The sequence below is a fragment of the Sceloporus occidentalis genome, unplaced genomic scaffold (assembly GCF_023333645.1).
Source record: "Sceloporus occidentalis isolate IW3139 unplaced genomic scaffold, rSceOcc1.0.p SCAF_3, whole genome shotgun sequence".
Taxonomy (NCBI): Eukaryota; Metazoa; Chordata; class Lepidosauria; order Squamata; family Phrynosomatidae; genus Sceloporus; species Sceloporus occidentalis.
In genome coordinates, this window is record NW_028316983.1 from 84,873,205 (window position 1) to 84,892,555 (window position 19,351).

At 40.0% G+C, this 19,351-nt stretch overlaps 1 protein-coding gene across 1 annotated transcript in view; it reads left to right on the plus strand.

Annotated features, from left to right (window-relative positions):
• Positions 1–14,895, plus strand: part of FGGY (FGGY carbohydrate kinase domain containing) — a 212,410-nt gene extending 197,515 nt beyond the window's left edge. Inside the window, exons 15-16 of the mRNA XM_089515273.1 lie at positions 8,943–9,004; positions 13,768–14,895. Coding sequence (XP_089371399.1) covers positions 8,943–9,004; positions 13,768–13,849 — 144 coding nt within the window. The 3' untranslated portion in view covers positions 13,850–14,895. The remainder of the gene's footprint in view (positions 1–8,942; positions 9,005–13,767) is intronic.
• The last annotated feature ends 4,456 nt before the right edge of the window (positions 14,896–19,351 follow it).

A 19,351-nucleotide genomic window follows, 5' to 3' on the forward strand; every position in this document is an offset into this window, starting at 1 on the left:
AGAAGATGACAGATATGCCCAGCTTCTCCTTTTTCTGTATACTTCTTTAAGTCTTAGGATTTTGCTTATTTATTTATTGCTTATTTTTCTTGTTTAGTTTGAAATGCAAATTCAACCCATCAGAACAATGTGGGAGGCTGCTAACTTGATTTTTGAAATGATAAAACAATGTCAGAATTATTTTCCATTTTAAAAGCATAGTGGTTTTTCCAGCATCCATTCATGCTGACTTTTGCTCAAACTGTGCCATTGCTTGATTCCTCTCATCTCCCCCAACAGTCTTAAATCTGTAAGAGAGGGATTCTCCATACTTCAAAGGAGATTATGGGGCACACCAATACTATAGTGGAGATGGGGGTTGGACTGGATGGCCCTTGTGGTCTCTTCCAGTTCTACAGTTCTATGATTCTATAGAAAATCCACTAATTTACAGGCATCATTATAATCCATATTTTTATACATAACATCTAACTATCTATGCAAATGATCTAAGAATTAAAAAATTATGATACACCAAAATCCCAAGATGCATCAACAAGTCAAGCCTCTATGTCCAAAATATCAGCCTGAAAAAGTTTTGATCAGTGATCTTTTGCAATAAATAACAGGCCTTGACAGATCTTTCTATGGAGTTATGTAGTAAGGATGCCACTGAAAATAAGCCTTACACCTTATTGACATAAATCTAATTTTCAATGCTGTGGCTTAAAGCAGAAGTTTTAGATGACTTTAATTCTACATATCTGTGAAGGAGGAAAAGAAGATTTTGTGGAAGGCATATCATTATGCTAGTATGTTTATGCTTCTAAATAACAGCAGCATTAAATCATTCTAGAAATCATATTGTACAGGGACCAAGACTGTGGACACTATTAATTGGGCTAAAACTATAATACATTGGCTTTGTTACATACAATTTAATCAAGATACAATGAACAAGGAATCTAGGAAACAGATTTGGGAAGACCAAGAAAGGATAAGCAGAGGCCTTCAGCCCATGGCTCTGTAGGAGAAGACAGGCTTGAAAGGAGAGACCCTTAGCATTCATTAGTAATGGAGTGGCAAGTTATTGTATTCTATCCCCTGGTACATTTTGTTTTGTTTTGTTTTGTTTTGTTTTGTTTTGTGTAGATATCTTCCTTTAATTTCATAGTTAATTGTTTTGTTCATTGTTGATGTATGCCTTCAAGTCATTTCCAACTTTCCGTGACCCTAAGGTGAACCTATAATGCGGTTTTCTTGGCAAGATTTGTTCATAGAAGGTTTGCCATTGCCATCCTCTGAGGCCGAGAAAATGTGACTTGCCCAAAGTCACTCAGTGGTTTTCCATGGCCAAGCTGGTATTTGAACCCTGGTCTACCTGTGTCCTAGTGGAACACTCAGCCATTACACCATGCTGGCCCTTGTGTTCATTCCCCTCTCCTTATTAATTAAAATATTGTCAGAAAATATTTATTTGTAAATGTATATACTGCTTAAGAAATAGTAATTGTATCAAAATGGAAACAGAAACATAGCTGCATACAACATGTAAAAATACAAAATCATTTTTTAAAAACATCTGTTTCTTTATACATATCCAAAAGAGTAACCAGGAAAATATTTTATCAAGAAAACCAACCTGTGTATATCTCCTTCCTTGGAGGTCTTTAAACAGAGGCTGGATGGCCATTTGTCAGGGATGCTTTGAATTGGATTTCCTGCATGGCAGGGGGTTGGACTGGATGGCCCTAGTGGTCTCTTCCAACTCTACAATTCTATGATTCTATGATTCTATGAGCCTCACAGTTGTTGGTATATGCATTAATTCCAGGAACAATGTATTGCAAAAGGTAGGGGGGCATAATGCTCTGATAGTTTGCATAGCAGTTTGAACATAGTCTCCTGAGAATTTCTCCTCCAGTTGAAAAAATGCAGTTGAATTTTTCAGTAGTATACCCAGGTGGGTTACAGACTGCCCCTTTGAGGCGGCCTGCACCCGCCCCTTTCCCCGGTGTATTGGGGCCTCAGCTGCTAGACCGGCAGCCTCCGAGGCCCCAATCTGCCGCTTTGCAGGCTGCAGGGAAGTGGCAAAAGGTCGCTTCCCCGCAGCCTGGAAAGGGGTGTCCTTGGGGCTTCAAGCCCCAAGGACACCCCGCAGCGGCGGGGAGGAGGAGAAAGGGGCCTTTCTCCCTTGCGTCGCTGGGCGCAGCCGTCTAAAGGCTGCGCTCAGCAACGCAAAGCAGAAACGAGCTCCGAAACGGAGCTCCTTCCGGGGTCGCGCAAAGGGCGCACTTTGCGCCACGGCGTGGCCCCAATATGTCACAGCTGTGCCGCCTCGTTTGGAGGCGGCGTGGCCGTGATGTATTGATGGTGGCGGCCGTGTAGAACGGCCGCCGTCATTTTGTGCATGCGGAGCACGTACTAGGGTTAGGGGGATGCGGAAGCACCGTCCTTTCCTAACCCTAGTACGCGCTCCGTGCGTACTATATGGCCCGTTTGTAACGGGCCCTAGTTTCTCATCAATTTAACCTGATATTTGAGCTGAAATAGTTCTTCATACTTGGGGGTATTATCTTTGTAACAGAAATTTCATGAAACTTAAAGATCTAGGCCTGGCATAGCAATGATTGACAAGAGGACCTAGTAGATTGAAAATCCATAAGTTTATTTCCAATTGTCGACAAAGGAAAACATTGAACTCAGTGGAATTCAAGTTCCAAAAAGCTGAGATCCCGAACAAGACAAAATGGCTCTTTTTATATTATTGAAGACAAAGAAGCTTCTTCAATACACCTGATTGGCTAATTACAATTTAAACATACAGAATTCTTACAATCAGAACAGAAATACATGCATACATTAAAACTGCACCATCACTCCTTACCCCCTCCTTTAGGAATTTAATAGCTTTCCTTCTAACCTTGCTTCTAAACATCAACAATGTATCTTTATCTTAAATTGTGTATATTATATCTAATTCTGTTGGTGCCCGCTTCTTACGGGTCATGATGCTCTTTTTACTCTAATTTTTGCTCTAATTTTTTTTCTAAACTCCAAGCCTCTATTTTAAAAACCTATTTTTTCTTTGACCAAAGTGACTCCATGTTTCTATGGCTTTTTAATTCAACAAGGAATTTCCACCACATCTTTAGGTAACACCAATCTCTTATTCACTTTGGTTGAAAGCAGACATTGAGGGGAAGGCATGTTCCCTCTCATTAACCTGTTGTTCTTCCCATGTGGGATTTCCTCAGAGATATGTGTTTCAGCACTAAAAAATGCAAATTAAGTCTGTGCTTACCTTCCAGTGGCCAATTACAAAATAAAGGTATTCTAATGCAAAATACATAGGTGAGGAAAATCACATGCTAGGACAGACATGTTTCACCACTTGAGAGAGAGCACCTTTTCTAAAAACATTATGGCGCGTTACAGAGCGCCCAAGAAGGGCGCTCTGCCACCGCCGCCGTTTTCTACGTCCAGGAACCGCAGCTGCCAAACCGCGCAGTTCCCGGGCGCAGCAAGAAAGAAGCGCCAAAATGGCACTTCTTTCTGCGACCCAGAAGTGGTGCCGCGAGGCGCTACTCGTGCACTCACGGCGTCACTTCCGCCGTGCGATGTCTGGACTCTATGCGTCCGCAACATCAAAATGGCGGCCCCCGTGTGGACAGGCGCCACCATTTTGTACGGACTCAGTCCGTATTAGGGTTGAGGGGCGTCCAGAAGGGACGCCCCTTCTCAACCCTAACACGCCCCTTCCTAACCCTAATACGCCCCTTTGGCGCATCTGTAACGCGCCTATCTGAAGAAAATAATGACGTTCCCTTCTGTGTTAGTACTTTCACAGCATCTACATAGCAGTGTTCCACAAACCATCTCCAAAAATACTAATGAAAGAAAATTGAGCAGGGATGTGAACAGACAACAGGGCTTTAATGTACTTATCAACTCCCATTAGCAATACCTCTGGGTGGCATTATTTATTAGCTTTATTAAAAATAGGAATCAAAGTATTAGATGTACAATTCTGGTCACCTTTAGCAAGTCCTAAGTGGAAATCGCTACTTCTGAACTCTTGTTAGCAACATAACATGTTGTTGTTGTTGTTGTTTTCCTTGTCATCTTAATCTTTTCAAAAGCAAGTTTGCTGTACCCAGTTTTTGCCAGTCTGTATAGATAATCTCTTTTTGCTAACTGTATTGTTTACTGGTTTGTGTCTGTCTCAGCTTTGACATTATAACAAAGGCTAGAAACTATGAATGCATCCTTTTATTTATTGCCACAGTGGCTCTATTTTTGTCTGGAAAAAAAATGCATCACTTGCATTTTGCCTAGCCTTTAGAAATTATGATCAAATTATGATCAAACATGAACATTTGGGACTTTTATTTTTAGCACAGCATTTACAGGAATAGAGAAAAGACATGTACAAAAAAAGTAATCTTTCAACAGATTTTGTTTCATTTAAAAGCAAATTCATTGTACTTTCATTACTTTATTAAAAGCTGTTCCAAAGAAGGCTAATGACTAAATGGCCATGTGTCAATTCAGCATGTGACCAGCCATCTCTTATGTGAGCTGGTCCTTACTGTGCTATCAAAAATAAATTGTTCATTTTTTTAAATTAATGTGTGTAGCTAGAAATGCTGTTCTGAATAAGGAGTCTTTATCCTTAAAGGGCATTTTCTTTCACTATGTTATGTTGTTGTGTACCTTCAAGTCATTTCTGACTTATGGCAACCCTAAGACAAAACAATCACTGTTTATATTCTTGGCAAGATTAGTTCAGAGAAGGATTGCCAGGCCCTCTTCTGAGGCTGAGAGAGTACAACTTGCCTAAGGTCACCCAACAGGTATCCATAGACAATCTAAAGTCCTAATCCAGACTAGTCCTAGTCCAACACCCAAACCACTACATCAGACTGGCTCTCTCGCTGTGGGTGCATCTACATTGTAGAAATAATGTAGTTTGATACCGCTTTAGCTGCCATGGCTTCATCCTACAGAATCCTAGAGTTTGTAATTTTGTGAGGCAGCAGCATGGCTTGGCAGAGAGGACTGAAGACTAGTTCCAGGATTCCACAGGATGGAGCTACCATACTTAAAGTCATATCAAACTGCATTATTTGTACAGTGTAGATGCATCCAGTGTTATACGTAGAACCATATACTCAGAGTTTCATGGAAAATAAGGTTACAGTCCCTATACTGGGAGGAAGGTGGGAAATAAATAAATAAATAAATAAGGTTAGCAGTAGCTGTGAGGAGAGGTGGGTAAGAAATAAATTGTTGTTGTTGTGATAGCTCCAGTATCAGAGGCAGTATTTTCTTTTCTTTTCTTTTTTTTTTTTTTTTTTTTTTTTTTTTTTTGTATACTCGTAGTTAGGGAACCTGAGCAAAGAATGCTATTTGTATCTTCCTTGTAGGATTCCCATAGGCATCTCATTGGCCACTCCAGAAACAGAATACAGCACAAGGCAGTCCTTTGGATTAATCCAGCAGGGCTCTTCTGGTGTTCTTAAAAGCCAACAGACTGCTAATCTGAACAGTTTTGGTAATCTTTATTACCCTGATTTGCAATTTTTTTAAAAGAAAGGGAGCACATTTTGAAGTGAACAACACCTGAAGGGACAATAACTTTGGATCTCTCGTTAACCTACCCCTAGGTGAGAATAGATGAGAAAAGCTCCTTTCTCTGGTAGCCATCCATCACACCTAAAACTCCCTACATCTTTTGGTAGTGTTCTCTGAGGACTTCTGAGGAAAGTGATCTGGGATTGGATGCTTTCAGATCCATTGAAATACATGATAAAAAATATGTATTCCCATTTTGGGAGAAAGGCAGAAAATAAATTCCATAAATAAATCAATAAATAAATCAAATACAGCCAACTATGAGAGCTAGTTTGTGTGCTGTGTTTCAGAGGCAACTTTGTTAGAGAAGACAGTCCTTAGGTAAGTTTCCAAGACCCCAGAGTGAGCTGAGACTTCCTAACACTCTATTCCCAACCTGTGTATTGAGTGGACAACAGGCCCCATGAGTTAGTCCTGGAATTATCTGCATGCTGTTGGAAGCCATCCTCATTACTCAACAGTAGGAAAATAATGGGCCTTGCTAAATTGCTTCTCCAGCTACCTTTTAGGCAACAAGAAACTGGTAAAATATTTGCAAGCATAAATGGTGCCCCAGTTTTCTATGTGTGAACGGAGAGCCATAATTGCCTTCCCTTTACACAGAGTTATTAGGATTAATTGGGGATTAATGAAATAATGCTGGGAGAAGTGTTTTTCACCTTTTATATGCTCTGTAATTATAGGTACCATGGATGATGTTTCTTGAACTGCTGCCTGGTGGAAGTTTTCCCAGACTCTTTCAGCCAATTCTAGCACAGAGACTGTGACTAAATAACCCACATATTAAAAAATAAATAAATAAAAGCAGATAAGTGCATCATGACAAGATGCTTAGTGGGTACTGACTCTCTCTTTTTCTTTTCCATCTCTGAAAGAAAGCCATTTAATCTTTTTATGGCTTGTGTGGGCAGTTGCTTTCTTCTTTCCAGAAGACCAGGGGGAGGCAAGAAAAAAAAAAGCTTTAAGGCTAAGTGAATAACTGCTTTTAAATAAAACTTGTGCAAGTATATATTTATCCAAAAGACTGGCTCATGTCCAAAGGAATAACGAGTGCCTAAGCCAAGCAGAGAATGTTCTCTGTACAATACCTGTGACCTGGACAGGAAAGACTAGAATGCACAGGGGAATTGCCAGCTGTCGTTCTCTTCTCGAAGTAGGACACTTAAGGCCTTTCCAGGACACTTAAGGCCCTCCCAGATGATCAGCTTGTAGTGTAACAAACACATAGCTATTAGATACATAGCCATGTTTATGTGGAGTACCAGTATGCAAAGGGATCTTGCAGCATCTTTGAAACTAACTAGGTGAAAGCTGTGGTATCATACACTTTTGTAGACTTGGTCTACTTCCTGATGAATTAGGCCAAGTCTACAAAAGCTTATACTACCACAGCTTTTGCCCAATTAGTCTCAAAGATGCTACAAGATCACTTTACATAATTAGTCGTTTTCTTCCTAGACATCAGATATCTTCTCACAAGAAAGTGCTTCACTTGTCAAGATAACACACCAGTTTCCCAGATGCGCAATATAATATTACAGTTACGAAAATGTGGGGATTTTTCTTCCCTAAAAAACCTACATATTAGTGGCAGCCTTGACCTATAAGGTCATCGCACAGGCTTTTTAGAATAGGCCTGGCACGGAACGAAAGGGGTCCGGAACAGAACATGCAAAGAACGCATATTACCGCATGCTGGAATACTGTCGCCACCGGAAGTGCCTATTCTGTTCTAAATCCGTCCCCAGAGGCCGATTTTCAGGTACTGTTCAGAAGCGTTCCTAAAAATCGGTCTCTGGAGTATGGATATGGAACAGAACGGGCACTTCCAGTGGCAGTGGCATTCCAGCGTGTGGTAATATGTGTCCTTTGCCTGTTCCGTTCCTGCCCTCTTTCAGGCCCATTCTAAAGGCCCCATGTGATGACCTTACTAATCTGACTTTTTAGGGGCTGTACAGACAGCCCCTAAAGAGTGGTGGGATGCTGAGACACCTGGAGGCTAGGGAAAGGGTAGGGGGAAGAAGTCCTGCCCCAGAAGCCCCGCCTCCTGGGGCAGAAGTCCTGCCCCAGAAGCCCCGCCTCCTGGGGCAGAAGTCCTGACCCCTGTCACACAGCCCTGCCCCCAGCATGCAGACTTTAAAAGGTTCACCATCACTGTTCTATGCCTTTAATGGGTTTTGAATGCATTTGTATCATCGACAGTCCACATGGTCAAGAAAGCGTTGCCCCTTCCCCAGCAGAATAGCTACCACTGGTGAAAAAAGAGGAAAAGAAACAGGAAAATGGGGGAGAGAAAAAGAGACCCCCTTGAGTGGTGGGAGGAGGAGCCTCTGTCCAGTTGAGGGGTGCTGATGAATGCAGGGACAAGGGAAGGTGCTGGAACATATGAGCAACCAAACTCACAGAGATGTGAAGCGATGCAGTTCCTGGAAAGATGCAGTTCCATGGTGTGAATAAGAAACCCAGAATGTGTGAATGAGGTTATTTGCATTGTTCCAGACAAAAGACGAAGTGTGAATGACCCCAGGGTAGCTCCAGGGCCAGGATACTCCAGGCTGCCCCTGGAGTATCCTGGCCAGTGCAGACTGGACTTAGGCTGCATCTGCATTGCAGAAATAATCTAGTTTGACACCACTTTAACCGCCATGGCTCAGTGCTATGAAATTCTGCACATTGTAGTTTTGTGAGTCTGTCAGAGAGCTCTGGTGCCACAACAAACTGCAGTTCCCAGAATTCCATAGCATTGAGGCAGTTAAAGTGTTAAACTGGATTATTTCTGCAGTGCAGATACAGCCTTAGTTAAGATAATTTGAAAAGAAGGGAATTAGTCAACACTAGCTAAAATCTCATTGCTTTGAGTTGGACTTACTAATGACTGTCATGTGATAGTACCAATATGTTTCTAAAATTGTAGATTTCTTTTCCAGCTTCATCTGTTTTCTGTCCATCATTGTATATGTGCATACATGTGTTACTGAAACACTGAATTCCTGCAGTGTATTTCATTCAGATAATTAGCTAGCTACTACTGTGTATGTTGTTTTTTTTAATTTAATGTAATAATCAGATTTCTTCAGTCCATTGTTCCATGGTGTTTGGCTACTGAGCAGTCCACACTGTTGTGTTCTCTTTGCAATCTGATAATATGAAATGCCATATTTCAATATATTTCATATTTCTTTGAAACCTATATTTCAAGCACTTTGGTCTTTAACCCAAAACAAAACTCAGCAACAGTGTTCTGTTTAATTTCTGAAACATCTTGTTCTCTACCAAGAATGTTAAACTGAAACAGGCCACTCTGGCTTCTGTTGGTCTTTAAACAGGATGCTATGGAGAAAATGGGAAGAGTTGGGAGAATTGTGCTGCCAAACCACAAGGATAAAAGGTAAGGGTGGGTGGGTTGTTTTACTTTGCTTTGCTTTTCAGATGTTCAGTCTAGGAGAGTTAGAAAATAGTACTAAGCTGTCTACTTTTGTCTTTGTTGTGGTATTTAACATCTATTTCTTCTTCTATTGGAGATTCAATAGAAAAGACATGGGGCTAATCAAAACATGGAAAACAAGGAGTCATGCAAAATGTAGGTCCTGCCACAGATGTACAGAGAGCCAAAGCAGAGTTTTAAAGTCCTAAATCCCTTTCACACTACATGATTATAGTATTATGGTTCCACTTTAACTGTAGTGGTTCTATCCTAAAGAATTCTGGGATATGCAGTTTAGGAAGGGACATTTAAACTTCTAAGCCAGGACGTTCCCTTAGTGCTTCACTAAAAAGTTCCATCATAATGTAAACAGGGCTGTTTTCTTACCTGTCGGGATCTCTGGATCCAAAGGAAGGACAAGCTGTCCTCACAAGTGTCACTCACAATAGGCTGATACTGGTAGCACTGTCTGCACATTCCCCTCTCCCATCCTAGTCCAGGTCCCATGAAAATACCAGATGTGTTGGAGGAACTATGCAGATTTTAAAATGACAGTGTTGTGGCAGGAGTTGGAATTGCTGGATGGGAAGGGGTCAGCAGCTTGCTCAACTCAGAGTGCTTCCTGACCTCTTCTGCCTGCTCAACAGAGCTCTCCCCCACCATCCACACACTTGGGATTCACTGAAGTTTCTGACCTGATTCAGAGCAAAGGAGACTCCTTTTACTCTAAACTATCACCCTGGGACACTGATAGGACCTGTGTTTCATCTGTTTTGGCCCTGTACATCATCTAAACAGATCATTTTGGGTACGGAGCAGGGATGCTTTTTTTTTTTTTCTGTTCAGACACAGTGCAAGATAGATGTTAGACCAGAACACCACTGCAAAGCCCAAAATGAATTTCAACGCCCAGCTTTGTTTCTCCACTGCAAATTGTTGGTGTGAGGAGGAGGATGTTTGTAAGGCAATAGAGGCTTAAGCAAGAAGAGTTGGTTTCCCTCTCCTTTTCCCACTGTTTTCCCCTGTATTTTTCCCCTTTTAGTCATAACCTCCTTGCAGTCAAAAAGACTGTACTACTTTGGATACTTAGGGGCTGTGCAGGCCACCCCTTTTAGAGCCAGATTGGGGCAGCGGCAACTGCATGCCACAGCCCCAATCTGGCCGTTCTAAACACAGCGCCAGAGGAGCATGACACCACGTGCTGCACCACCCGGTGATTGCCGTGGCCCTGATCTGGTTCTGCACAGCCCCTAAGTATCCAAAGTAGCACAGTCATTTTGACTGCAAGGAGGTTATGTGGGGTGCGTTTTGTGGACACCACGCCCCAACTTGCCCCCAGGCCTTAATGGCTGGTCTGCACAAGCTGATAGATGCATACTTACTGCATGAAATGGGGAAAAGGCTTTTGGAGAAGGGTGGAAACTGGGGTCGTCATGAAGGAAAGCAAGGATTGTTTTGCTTCCTGATGCATCTTTAAGAGGTGAAGTGATTAGGAGTGGGAGATAAGGAAGCTGCAAACCAAGAAAAGATTTCTAAAGAAAATAAGTAGATAAGCAGACAGATGGGTGTGGAAAGAAGATAAAGAGGACCTTTCGGGAGAAGCAAGGCAAGAACAAGAATCAATCAGTGAGGAGAAGGAAAGTGAACTAAATTTGAAAGGGCATATCATGGCATCTGGAACAACAAACAATTTTGGCTGGGCTGTTAAAATATTCATTTACAGGCATTCTTCCACAGGCACTCAAAACCATACGTTTCAGTGCTGTAGAATTTTTCTTACATTGTTTGTTCATGGAGCGACATCACTGCACCATACGTATTATACATTCCAATCAAATGTGAACCAAAACACAGATTGGCATGGATCCTAAGATAACTTAAGAAAACTCAAAGAAGGAAAGTTTCTTCTTCTCTCTTATTCCCCACAACCCCTGAAAAGACTCTCTGGAGGCCTTCCTAAATAATGAAAAATGGGGTTGTGGAGCATGTGGGGAGTTTCTATTAATCACCCCTAATTGAGTTTTGATTAGAATAACTTAATTTAAGGAGTTTCATAGAAAGAAATCTCCTTTCAGTCTTCCATTTACCTTCCAACATTCTTTTGAGGAGGCACCCTATCGGAAAGGCTTTTCAGGGGACACAGGTTTCTGCAGGCATAAAGAAAGGAATATTCAATGAATTTCCCTAATTTATCTCAAGATCCCAGTCATTACTTTCCAATATAAAACAGAACCTGTAGGAATTCTCATTCAAGAAGGGCTAGAGCTCCACCTGCAGACTAACTGAAAGATCTACAGATGTACTTACAGATTCTCCCATTTCTATTTTGGATCTTCAGTGAAGGCCTTAATCTGCTTAGAGTTTAAGAACATGAAATCCAAATAGACTTGAGTAAAACCAGTCCAAGGTTTAAGATGACTCAAAGAAGTTGACAATGAAACATCTTTTCAGCTCGTGAGGATTTACACTACCAAGATGAATGCAGCACAGCTGTTGCTTTAGCTTGTCATGCAATTAGAATGCTCTAACGAATTTATTTTACAGTTGGAGAAGAAAAAAGAGCCAGTGTCCCTTGCCATGAGAAAATGCAAAGGCAGTAATGTTCCTAACACAGATTATCTGGAATACTATACCTTAGTTTTGAAATTACAAACATTGTTACCTCCTCCTCATTATAGCAACCCAGACATATGCTTTCACTTTTAGAAAATGTCAGCACTGATCAGATAGATACACAGACAGCAGATAGAGCAAGTCAGCAAGGCCACTCTACAATTAGGCAGATTGAGGTGCATGCCCCAAGAAGCTGACTTTGGCTGTCATGAAGAGTAACCAATAGTTATTGTATTTTTACTGCCAGGAATGAGTATTTTCTAATTCAGATATCAAAATAACTTAGCTGTTCTAGACTACAATGCACTTTGAATTGGTGTGTGGTAGGCCACCATTTGCTTCTTTGGCTGAGGTAGAGCTGCCCCTTGGATTAAGGCTGTAGTCCTGAAATCTTTCTTGGAATACATCTGAACTCTTAAGTAAACTATAAGTTTTTGGAGATCTTGAACTGTACCAACTGGTATCAAGCACACTATAAGGTCTTCACTCTGTGTAGCAAAGTGATGGCTTTTCATTATAGGACACCACTGATCTGTTATTTTCTCAGCTTCAGCTTCATCTCCACACTGCAGAGCCAAAGCATGGCATTGCACCAGTGATATAAGGGATGTCAAGTTCTACCATGGGATGGCAGGGTCTTTATAACAGTGGCCTGCCTGCTAACAAGCTTAGTCATAAACTGACCTCTTAGCATGCCTTCTCTAGTATATGTAATAGACTAACTAGCTGCTGTCCAGCTCTGTCCCAGACAGTCAGTTGTGATAGAAATGTGTATACAGTGAAGTAGTGAGGACCATGATAGTAAAGCACACTTATTTGAAAGCAAGAACCGTTAATGTAAACGTATATAGAACTAGGGGCTCAGGATGGGATTTTCCACAAATTTTACACTTGTCATTTCCATTTACTTCCATGATATTTACACATACATAGTTTGGGTGCAAGACTCTGGCCTTAGCCTCAGAATACAGAGAGCTAAATTACTATCATTTGGTTGTTTAAACATACTATATCGTGACATAGACAGTTTCAAGCATAAAGCTGTAAAGCCTTTAATAAATCATAGCATTTTTAAAAAGTATGTGCATCAAACTCCTTCTCTGAGACTTGAGAACACAGAGAAATTGCATGGTGTATTCTGACATGAAGTTAATGATACTGTTGATCCAGTATTCTATTCATGTGGGCCAAATATTTACCCATGGTAGAGTGACTTCAGACAAGGTCCATGGAACTACAGAAGGTTGTTACTTAAGAGTATGCTGGGTAAATATATGGAGAGATTACAGCTTGAAATAGCTTGCTCATGGTGACAACTCAACTGTGAAACAAGATGCTCACGTTAAATATGGTAGTTAAAGTCAAACAAGCAGTATTGATGCAAATTTTTGAGCATCTTGGAGGTAGGAAAAGGCAGAAGGAATTAACTCTTTAGTTTTTAGTATTTTCATTAATAGTAGTGCTACTGCTGCTGCTACCTGCTTCATTACAGTGCTTCTCCTGACAGCTGCTTTTTTCCCTTGCCTGCTTTCAAGGCCAGGGCACAGTTATGTATATCTGATGAAAAAAGATGCTCTGTCAGCAGATTTAGGAGGAGAGGATCTTTTCCAGTGCATCCCCCACATGCCACAACAGGATGTTTTTTCCCCCTCTAATCTTGGCCACTAAGGTGAAATCTAAATGTGGGGAGAAGTGTGTGGAGGTCCAAGGCTTGCCAAATAGTGAAAGTGTTTATGGATTGTGGGAGAGGGAGAATAGCTGCCTACTAGATCCAGTAGTGGATGTGTGCAGTTGGATCCTGGCCATAAAATGCTTCCAAGACTTCTTGAGAGGAAAACATGTGGCTACTAAGAGGAATGCCAGTGCTGGTAAAACCAGTGTTTTACAACCTTTTGCCCTGTGTGTTGCCCCTTTGAGCAAATGTCAAATTACACATACCTGCACACACATTTTCACAGTCTGCAAATAAGGAATTAAAGTGGAAAGAGGCCCTTCAGCCAACAAGCTCACTTCAATCACTTCAGTGAGTTTTGTGGATTTTTCTCAACTGTTGTACTATAGATACTTTCAAATAGTTTCTATCATTGATATTTCTTCTTTTTTCCCCCTCACAGATTTTATGACAAGAAATATCAAGTGTTTCTAAAACTTTTGGAACATCAGCGGCAGTATAAAACCATCATGCATAGTGTATAACCAGCATGAAAGAGTATTGCTTGTGATATTGGAGGGTTATTATTTTCCATGGCAGTTCTTGATGACTTTATCTATCTAAATTGATAGCACACAATGTATTTATGTGGCTTTTTTTTAATGTTGTTTTAATGCTGTTGAGGAGGTTCTCTCAGCTGATGCCATACATTAGATCAGAGAAGAGCCATTTGTCTACATTGAAAACAAAGGTCACAAAATCATACTAGAACCAAAAGCTGAGAGAGGGGAGAGGAACATAAGAACATGACATTTTGTGGCCATCGTACGGCAGAATGGTTTGTTTTTAATATTTGTTGTGTGCCTTCATGCCATTTCTGAGTTATGGTGACCCTAAGGAGAACCTGTAATTGGATTTTCTTTGCAAGATTTATTTGGGGGGAGGGGGGGCGCACACGCCTTTGCCTTCCTCTGAGGCTGGGAGAAAGTGACTTGCCCAGAGTCATCCAGTGGGTTTCCATGGCTGAGTGGGGATTTGAACCCTGATCTCCCAGAGTTCTAGTCCAACACACAAACCACTACAGCCTGCTGGAATCTTACTCTTAATTGTACCTTAACATTAGGTTCAACTTTTTAAGATAATTGGTGCTTATCTCAGATATCACAGGCTCTTCCTGTTTTATTTGACTTTAATTTACTGTAAGGTGTCATAGGTCCAAAACACACTGCAGAAATAATCCAGTTTGAGACCACTTTAACTGCCCTGGCTGAATACTAGGGAATTCTGGGAACTGTAGTCAGAGAGTTCTGGTGTTAGAATAAACTACAATTCCTAGGGTTCCCTAGTACTGATCCAGGGCAGTTAAAGTGGCTTCAAACTGGATTATTTCTGCAGCAAGTTTTGGACCATACTCAAAAGTATAGCAACACTAATGTAGATCATTCCTTAAAATTGGCTCAGTTATTTTCGTTGATCCATAAAAACTAAACATGCCAATTATTTAATCCACTATAGATTTAATGTGATATACACTGAGTACATAAATAAATTATCTCAGGCCTGTATTCTCCTGGTCTTCCTATTACCCTTCTATCTCAGAACTTGGAATATTAAATTTAAAAATTAATTCAATAATGTTCCATGTTAGAAATTGGGAAATTAATACAGTAACGTAATAATTGAAACTGATTGACTGTGTTATTGTTAGCTAACTTACTAAAAGCATTAGTTTGGGGCACAGCATAGGATTTACACATAGTGGCATGGAGGTTGTCAGTGATGGCTCCTAGGGCATATTTAATTATTGAGTCATTTAAAAAGGCTGTTTGTGTCCTTTTAAAGTTACCTTCCTTGAGCCTACAGTTTTTGGACTATAAAGTCAGTAACAGGATTCTTACATAAGAATGGCAGGAATTGAAAATGTCTACAAACTGTCAGGTTATGAAAGGCTGTCCTAAAGCATTCACAAAATCATCAGCTAAGTTTATCTATCAGTAGACTCTGTTTCTCATTTCTTTCCACCCTCATCAATATGTACACTCTTCAAATGGCTTCTTTGTAAAAAGTTAATATAGAATTATTTATTTCATTTAGAAGGCACTGATCTACCACTAGTGAAGCAGCAAGTGGATAGCTCAGTAAATCAAGAGTGAGGAATTCTTAACCTGAATTTTTTTAGCGTCTCTGGGCGTCTGCAGAAGTGAATCACGGCATCCTTTCTCTCAGTAGTAGAACTTCTCACTCAGTAGTAGACCACATATTTTGCTTGCAGAAGCCAGGGGTACCAAATATAATCTGTGACATCTTCAGTTTCAATATTCAGGAATCTAGCAAGATTACTATTCTGTGCACTCATTTGAATTCATTTCATAATTAAAAGGATGTGATTAAGAAGAAGAAAAGGGTAAAAAGCAGAATTGCAGAAGTAGAGAGACAGGGAGAGGGAGGAACCAAGAGAGAAGGAAATGGGGAATGGGGAAATTTTCATTTAATTATCCAACTGCTTAGTACTATGTGAGCAGCAAGTTAAAAAAAAGGGGAGGGGGATCAATTGTAGTTCACCCTAAATAATGCTATAAAAATTTGTATATAATACAGTAATATACAATAGGAATCCTGAATATGGACCTGAAAATAACAAGCAGAGGATGAGAAATTACTGAAGAGAGTCATAAGAGTTTATCGCATTAAAAAAAGTGACTTACTCCTTCCATTTTACAGTCACTTATGGGATGCAGCTGGGAAGTATGGCATGGAAAATGCCACCGATGCCACCACCTGAATACATCCCATCTAAATCCCAGCTCCCAGTCGCTCTTAGCCCACTACATTTCAAAAAAGAGAAGCTCCCAACTTTGCAAATCGGCCAGCTGAGCTCAGCTGGGAGCCAGGATTTAGGCGGGATGCATTCAGGCAGTGGCAGTGGCAGCCGTTTCCATGTGATAATTCCAGAGACTGTAAAATGGAAGAGGTGAGTCACTTTTTTAATGTGATAAACTCTATAATGCACAAAACTTCAAGATAGATTGCAAACATTTTCTTTCCAACAAACTGAATCAATAACTAGTTATTTAACTAATTAATTCATTCTTCATTGCCTCACTACCTGTCCTCACTCCCTTGTCAAGTTAGCATTCCCCCTCACGGCAGACTGAACCTAAGCTAAAGAGACTACATACCTGGTTAATCCTTTGTGTGGCTAAAAATAGACAAACGTCTGTTTCAATGAATAAGATATCTTTCATGTTCACTGTCCAGGCCACTTGCCACAGTTCTTATTCTGTAGCACTACTGTGGGGGTAGATTGAAGGATAGCTGAATCACAGCTACAGTTACACAGGTAACAACAAGAAGAAACTATTCATACTGCGGCCCCCCCAGAGCTCCTGCCTGTACAAATGGTCAGTGGTTTGACTGCAAACAGTGTATCCCTGAACATGCCTTGTCCTCATTTCTTTTCTTGCTGCTTATCCTCCATCTGTGAACTCATGCATAATGTTTCACAGACTGTCTTTTTAAATTATCTTTATGTAGGGCACCCGATAAAGACTAAAGTTTTTGCGGATGATGTAGCGGTAATATTGGATGACCCGCTACAGGGGATCGAGGAACTAAAGTATGAGTTGAATCTTTTTGGGACTTTATCGGGGCTGATGGTCAATAAAGGAAAAACAGTTATGATCTCTAAGAATCTCACTGTTGAGGAGGAGAAAAAACTAGAACAGAAATCAGGCTTTAAATTGGAAAAACAAATTAGATACCTGGGTATAATAATCTCCAAAGATAATTTAAAGCTTTTTGAAAACAACTATAGAAATAAATGGAAAGAAATTAAAGAGAGTATGTGCAGATGGAATAGATTAAATCTTTCCCTTCTAGGAAGAATTGCGGTCACCAAAATGGTAATCCTTCCGAAAATATTGTTCTTGTTCCTGAATTTACCTATCATGATTAAAACTAGTCAGTTTAGAGAGTGGGAGAAGGAGTTAAATAGATTTCTATGGAAAGGTGCGAAACCTAGAATCAAAAGCTCTATATTAAAAGATCGAAAAGAAAAGGGGGGCTTTGCGCTCCCGGATCTTCAGACATATTACTGGGCATGTAGTGTAATGTGGCTGCAAAACTGGGTGAAACTGGAGAATGAGGAAGTATTAAATTTGGAAGGAGTTCAACTTAGATTTGGATGGCACGCCTTTTTATGTTACAACCAGTTGGGGAAAAACAAGGATTTCAATAATCACCCTATTAGAAAATCCTTATTACAGGTGTGGATAAAACTGAAAAAGATATTTTATTTTAAAATCCCCATTTGGACTTCCACACAGGAGGCTTTCTTTGGTAGGTGGCTAAAGAAGGAAAGGAATAGATGGCTAACCTACCAAGATTGTTTAAAGAAAAACCAACAAGGAACTTGGACTTTAAAATCTAGGGAAGAATTAAATGAAGAAGGGTTCGAACTTAATTGGTTTAATTATTATCAGATCAGTAACAAGTTTCTAGAAGATATAAGAATGGCAGGAATAGAAAACCAGCGTAATGAGCTAGATGAAATAATTTGGCAACCAGACAGGAAGAAAATTTCTAAGCTGTATAAGCTTTTTATAGACCGCAAACTGGAACAGGAAACAGTCAAAGATTATATGAATAAATGGGCGAGAGACTTGGGTAAAAGTATTAATATAAATGAATGGCAGAATGCCTGGAGGAAGACGCACGATTTCACAATAGCTCAAGATCCTAAAGAGAACTTGCTAAAAATAATGAACCAATGGTATTATACACCGTGGAGAATCAAAAAGATGTACAATTCCAAATGTGGGAAATGCTGGAGATGTAATTTTGAAAAGGGGAATTTGATCCACATATGGTGGAAATGTAAAGAGATCCAGAAATTTTGGAGAGCGGTTCACAAATCAATAGAAGATATATTAGGAATTAGTTTCTCTTTAGATCCTAAACTTTATTTACTAAACATGACCACAGCCCTTAAATCGGAAGATGAAAAAAAATATTGGAGGGTAGTGCTTTATATGGTTACAGCGGCAAGGGTAGAGATAGCGAAATTGTGGAAATCACCGGACATCCCCAAGTGGGAAAGCTGGATGTTAAAAGTGAACGATTATAGGATACTTGATACACTCTCTTGTAAGGTTAAGAATATTAGTAAGAAAAGATCAAAGGAGGACTGGGAGAAAGTTTTAGAATTTTGGAAGAGACAATGGAATTTGGATATAGAACTACTCTTGTAATTAATGAAGCTAAGGAAGGAATTGGAATTATTATGTTTTTTTTCTTCACCCTGTTAATTTCATTAACCCAGGTTAGAAGAGTCAAAGGGAAAACTGAGACGGAGGATCCATGATACGGGTCTTCTATTAACTTTTGTTCAATATTACGTTTCGAGGACAATCTTATGGCAATTGATATAATACTGTTATCTAGACTTGAGGAATCAACAACGAAGCAGAGTGAAATGAAGTTATAATTGTAATTGATAAATGTCAACCGAGATATTACCAGACTAACCAAGTGAATTGCAATTGATGTTGTAGCATGCAGGATGACTGATGCAGGAAACCATTTGCCGAGGCAGGGTAATTAAGTTGTAGATTATATAGGGGACCTGATTGTTTAAAGATGTTTAAGGATGCCTGTATGTAAGTTTTAATGGATTTTGGAATTTAATGGCTGCATTTTCAAGTAAAGGAGCTAGGCCGGTGGAGATGCAAGAAAGAAAGAAGTTCTTTAGCAACCGGAATGGAAGGAGGTCCGAATGAAGAAGGGTCCAGGAAGATCGACAGTTGTGGTGTAATTTCACACCCCAATGTCTTATTTTTGGTATATGTTGGATATTATGCACATATATTTGACAGATGGTACAAACATGATTTCTGTAAACAAAGTTATTTTAATTGGAAAATTTCAATAAAGATTAACAAAAAAATAAAAAATAAAATAAATTATCTTTATGTGCATGTTGAAAGAAGAAACATTGAAAGATCCAGAACACTGTGAACAATAAATATTTATATGCACACTTTCTTATG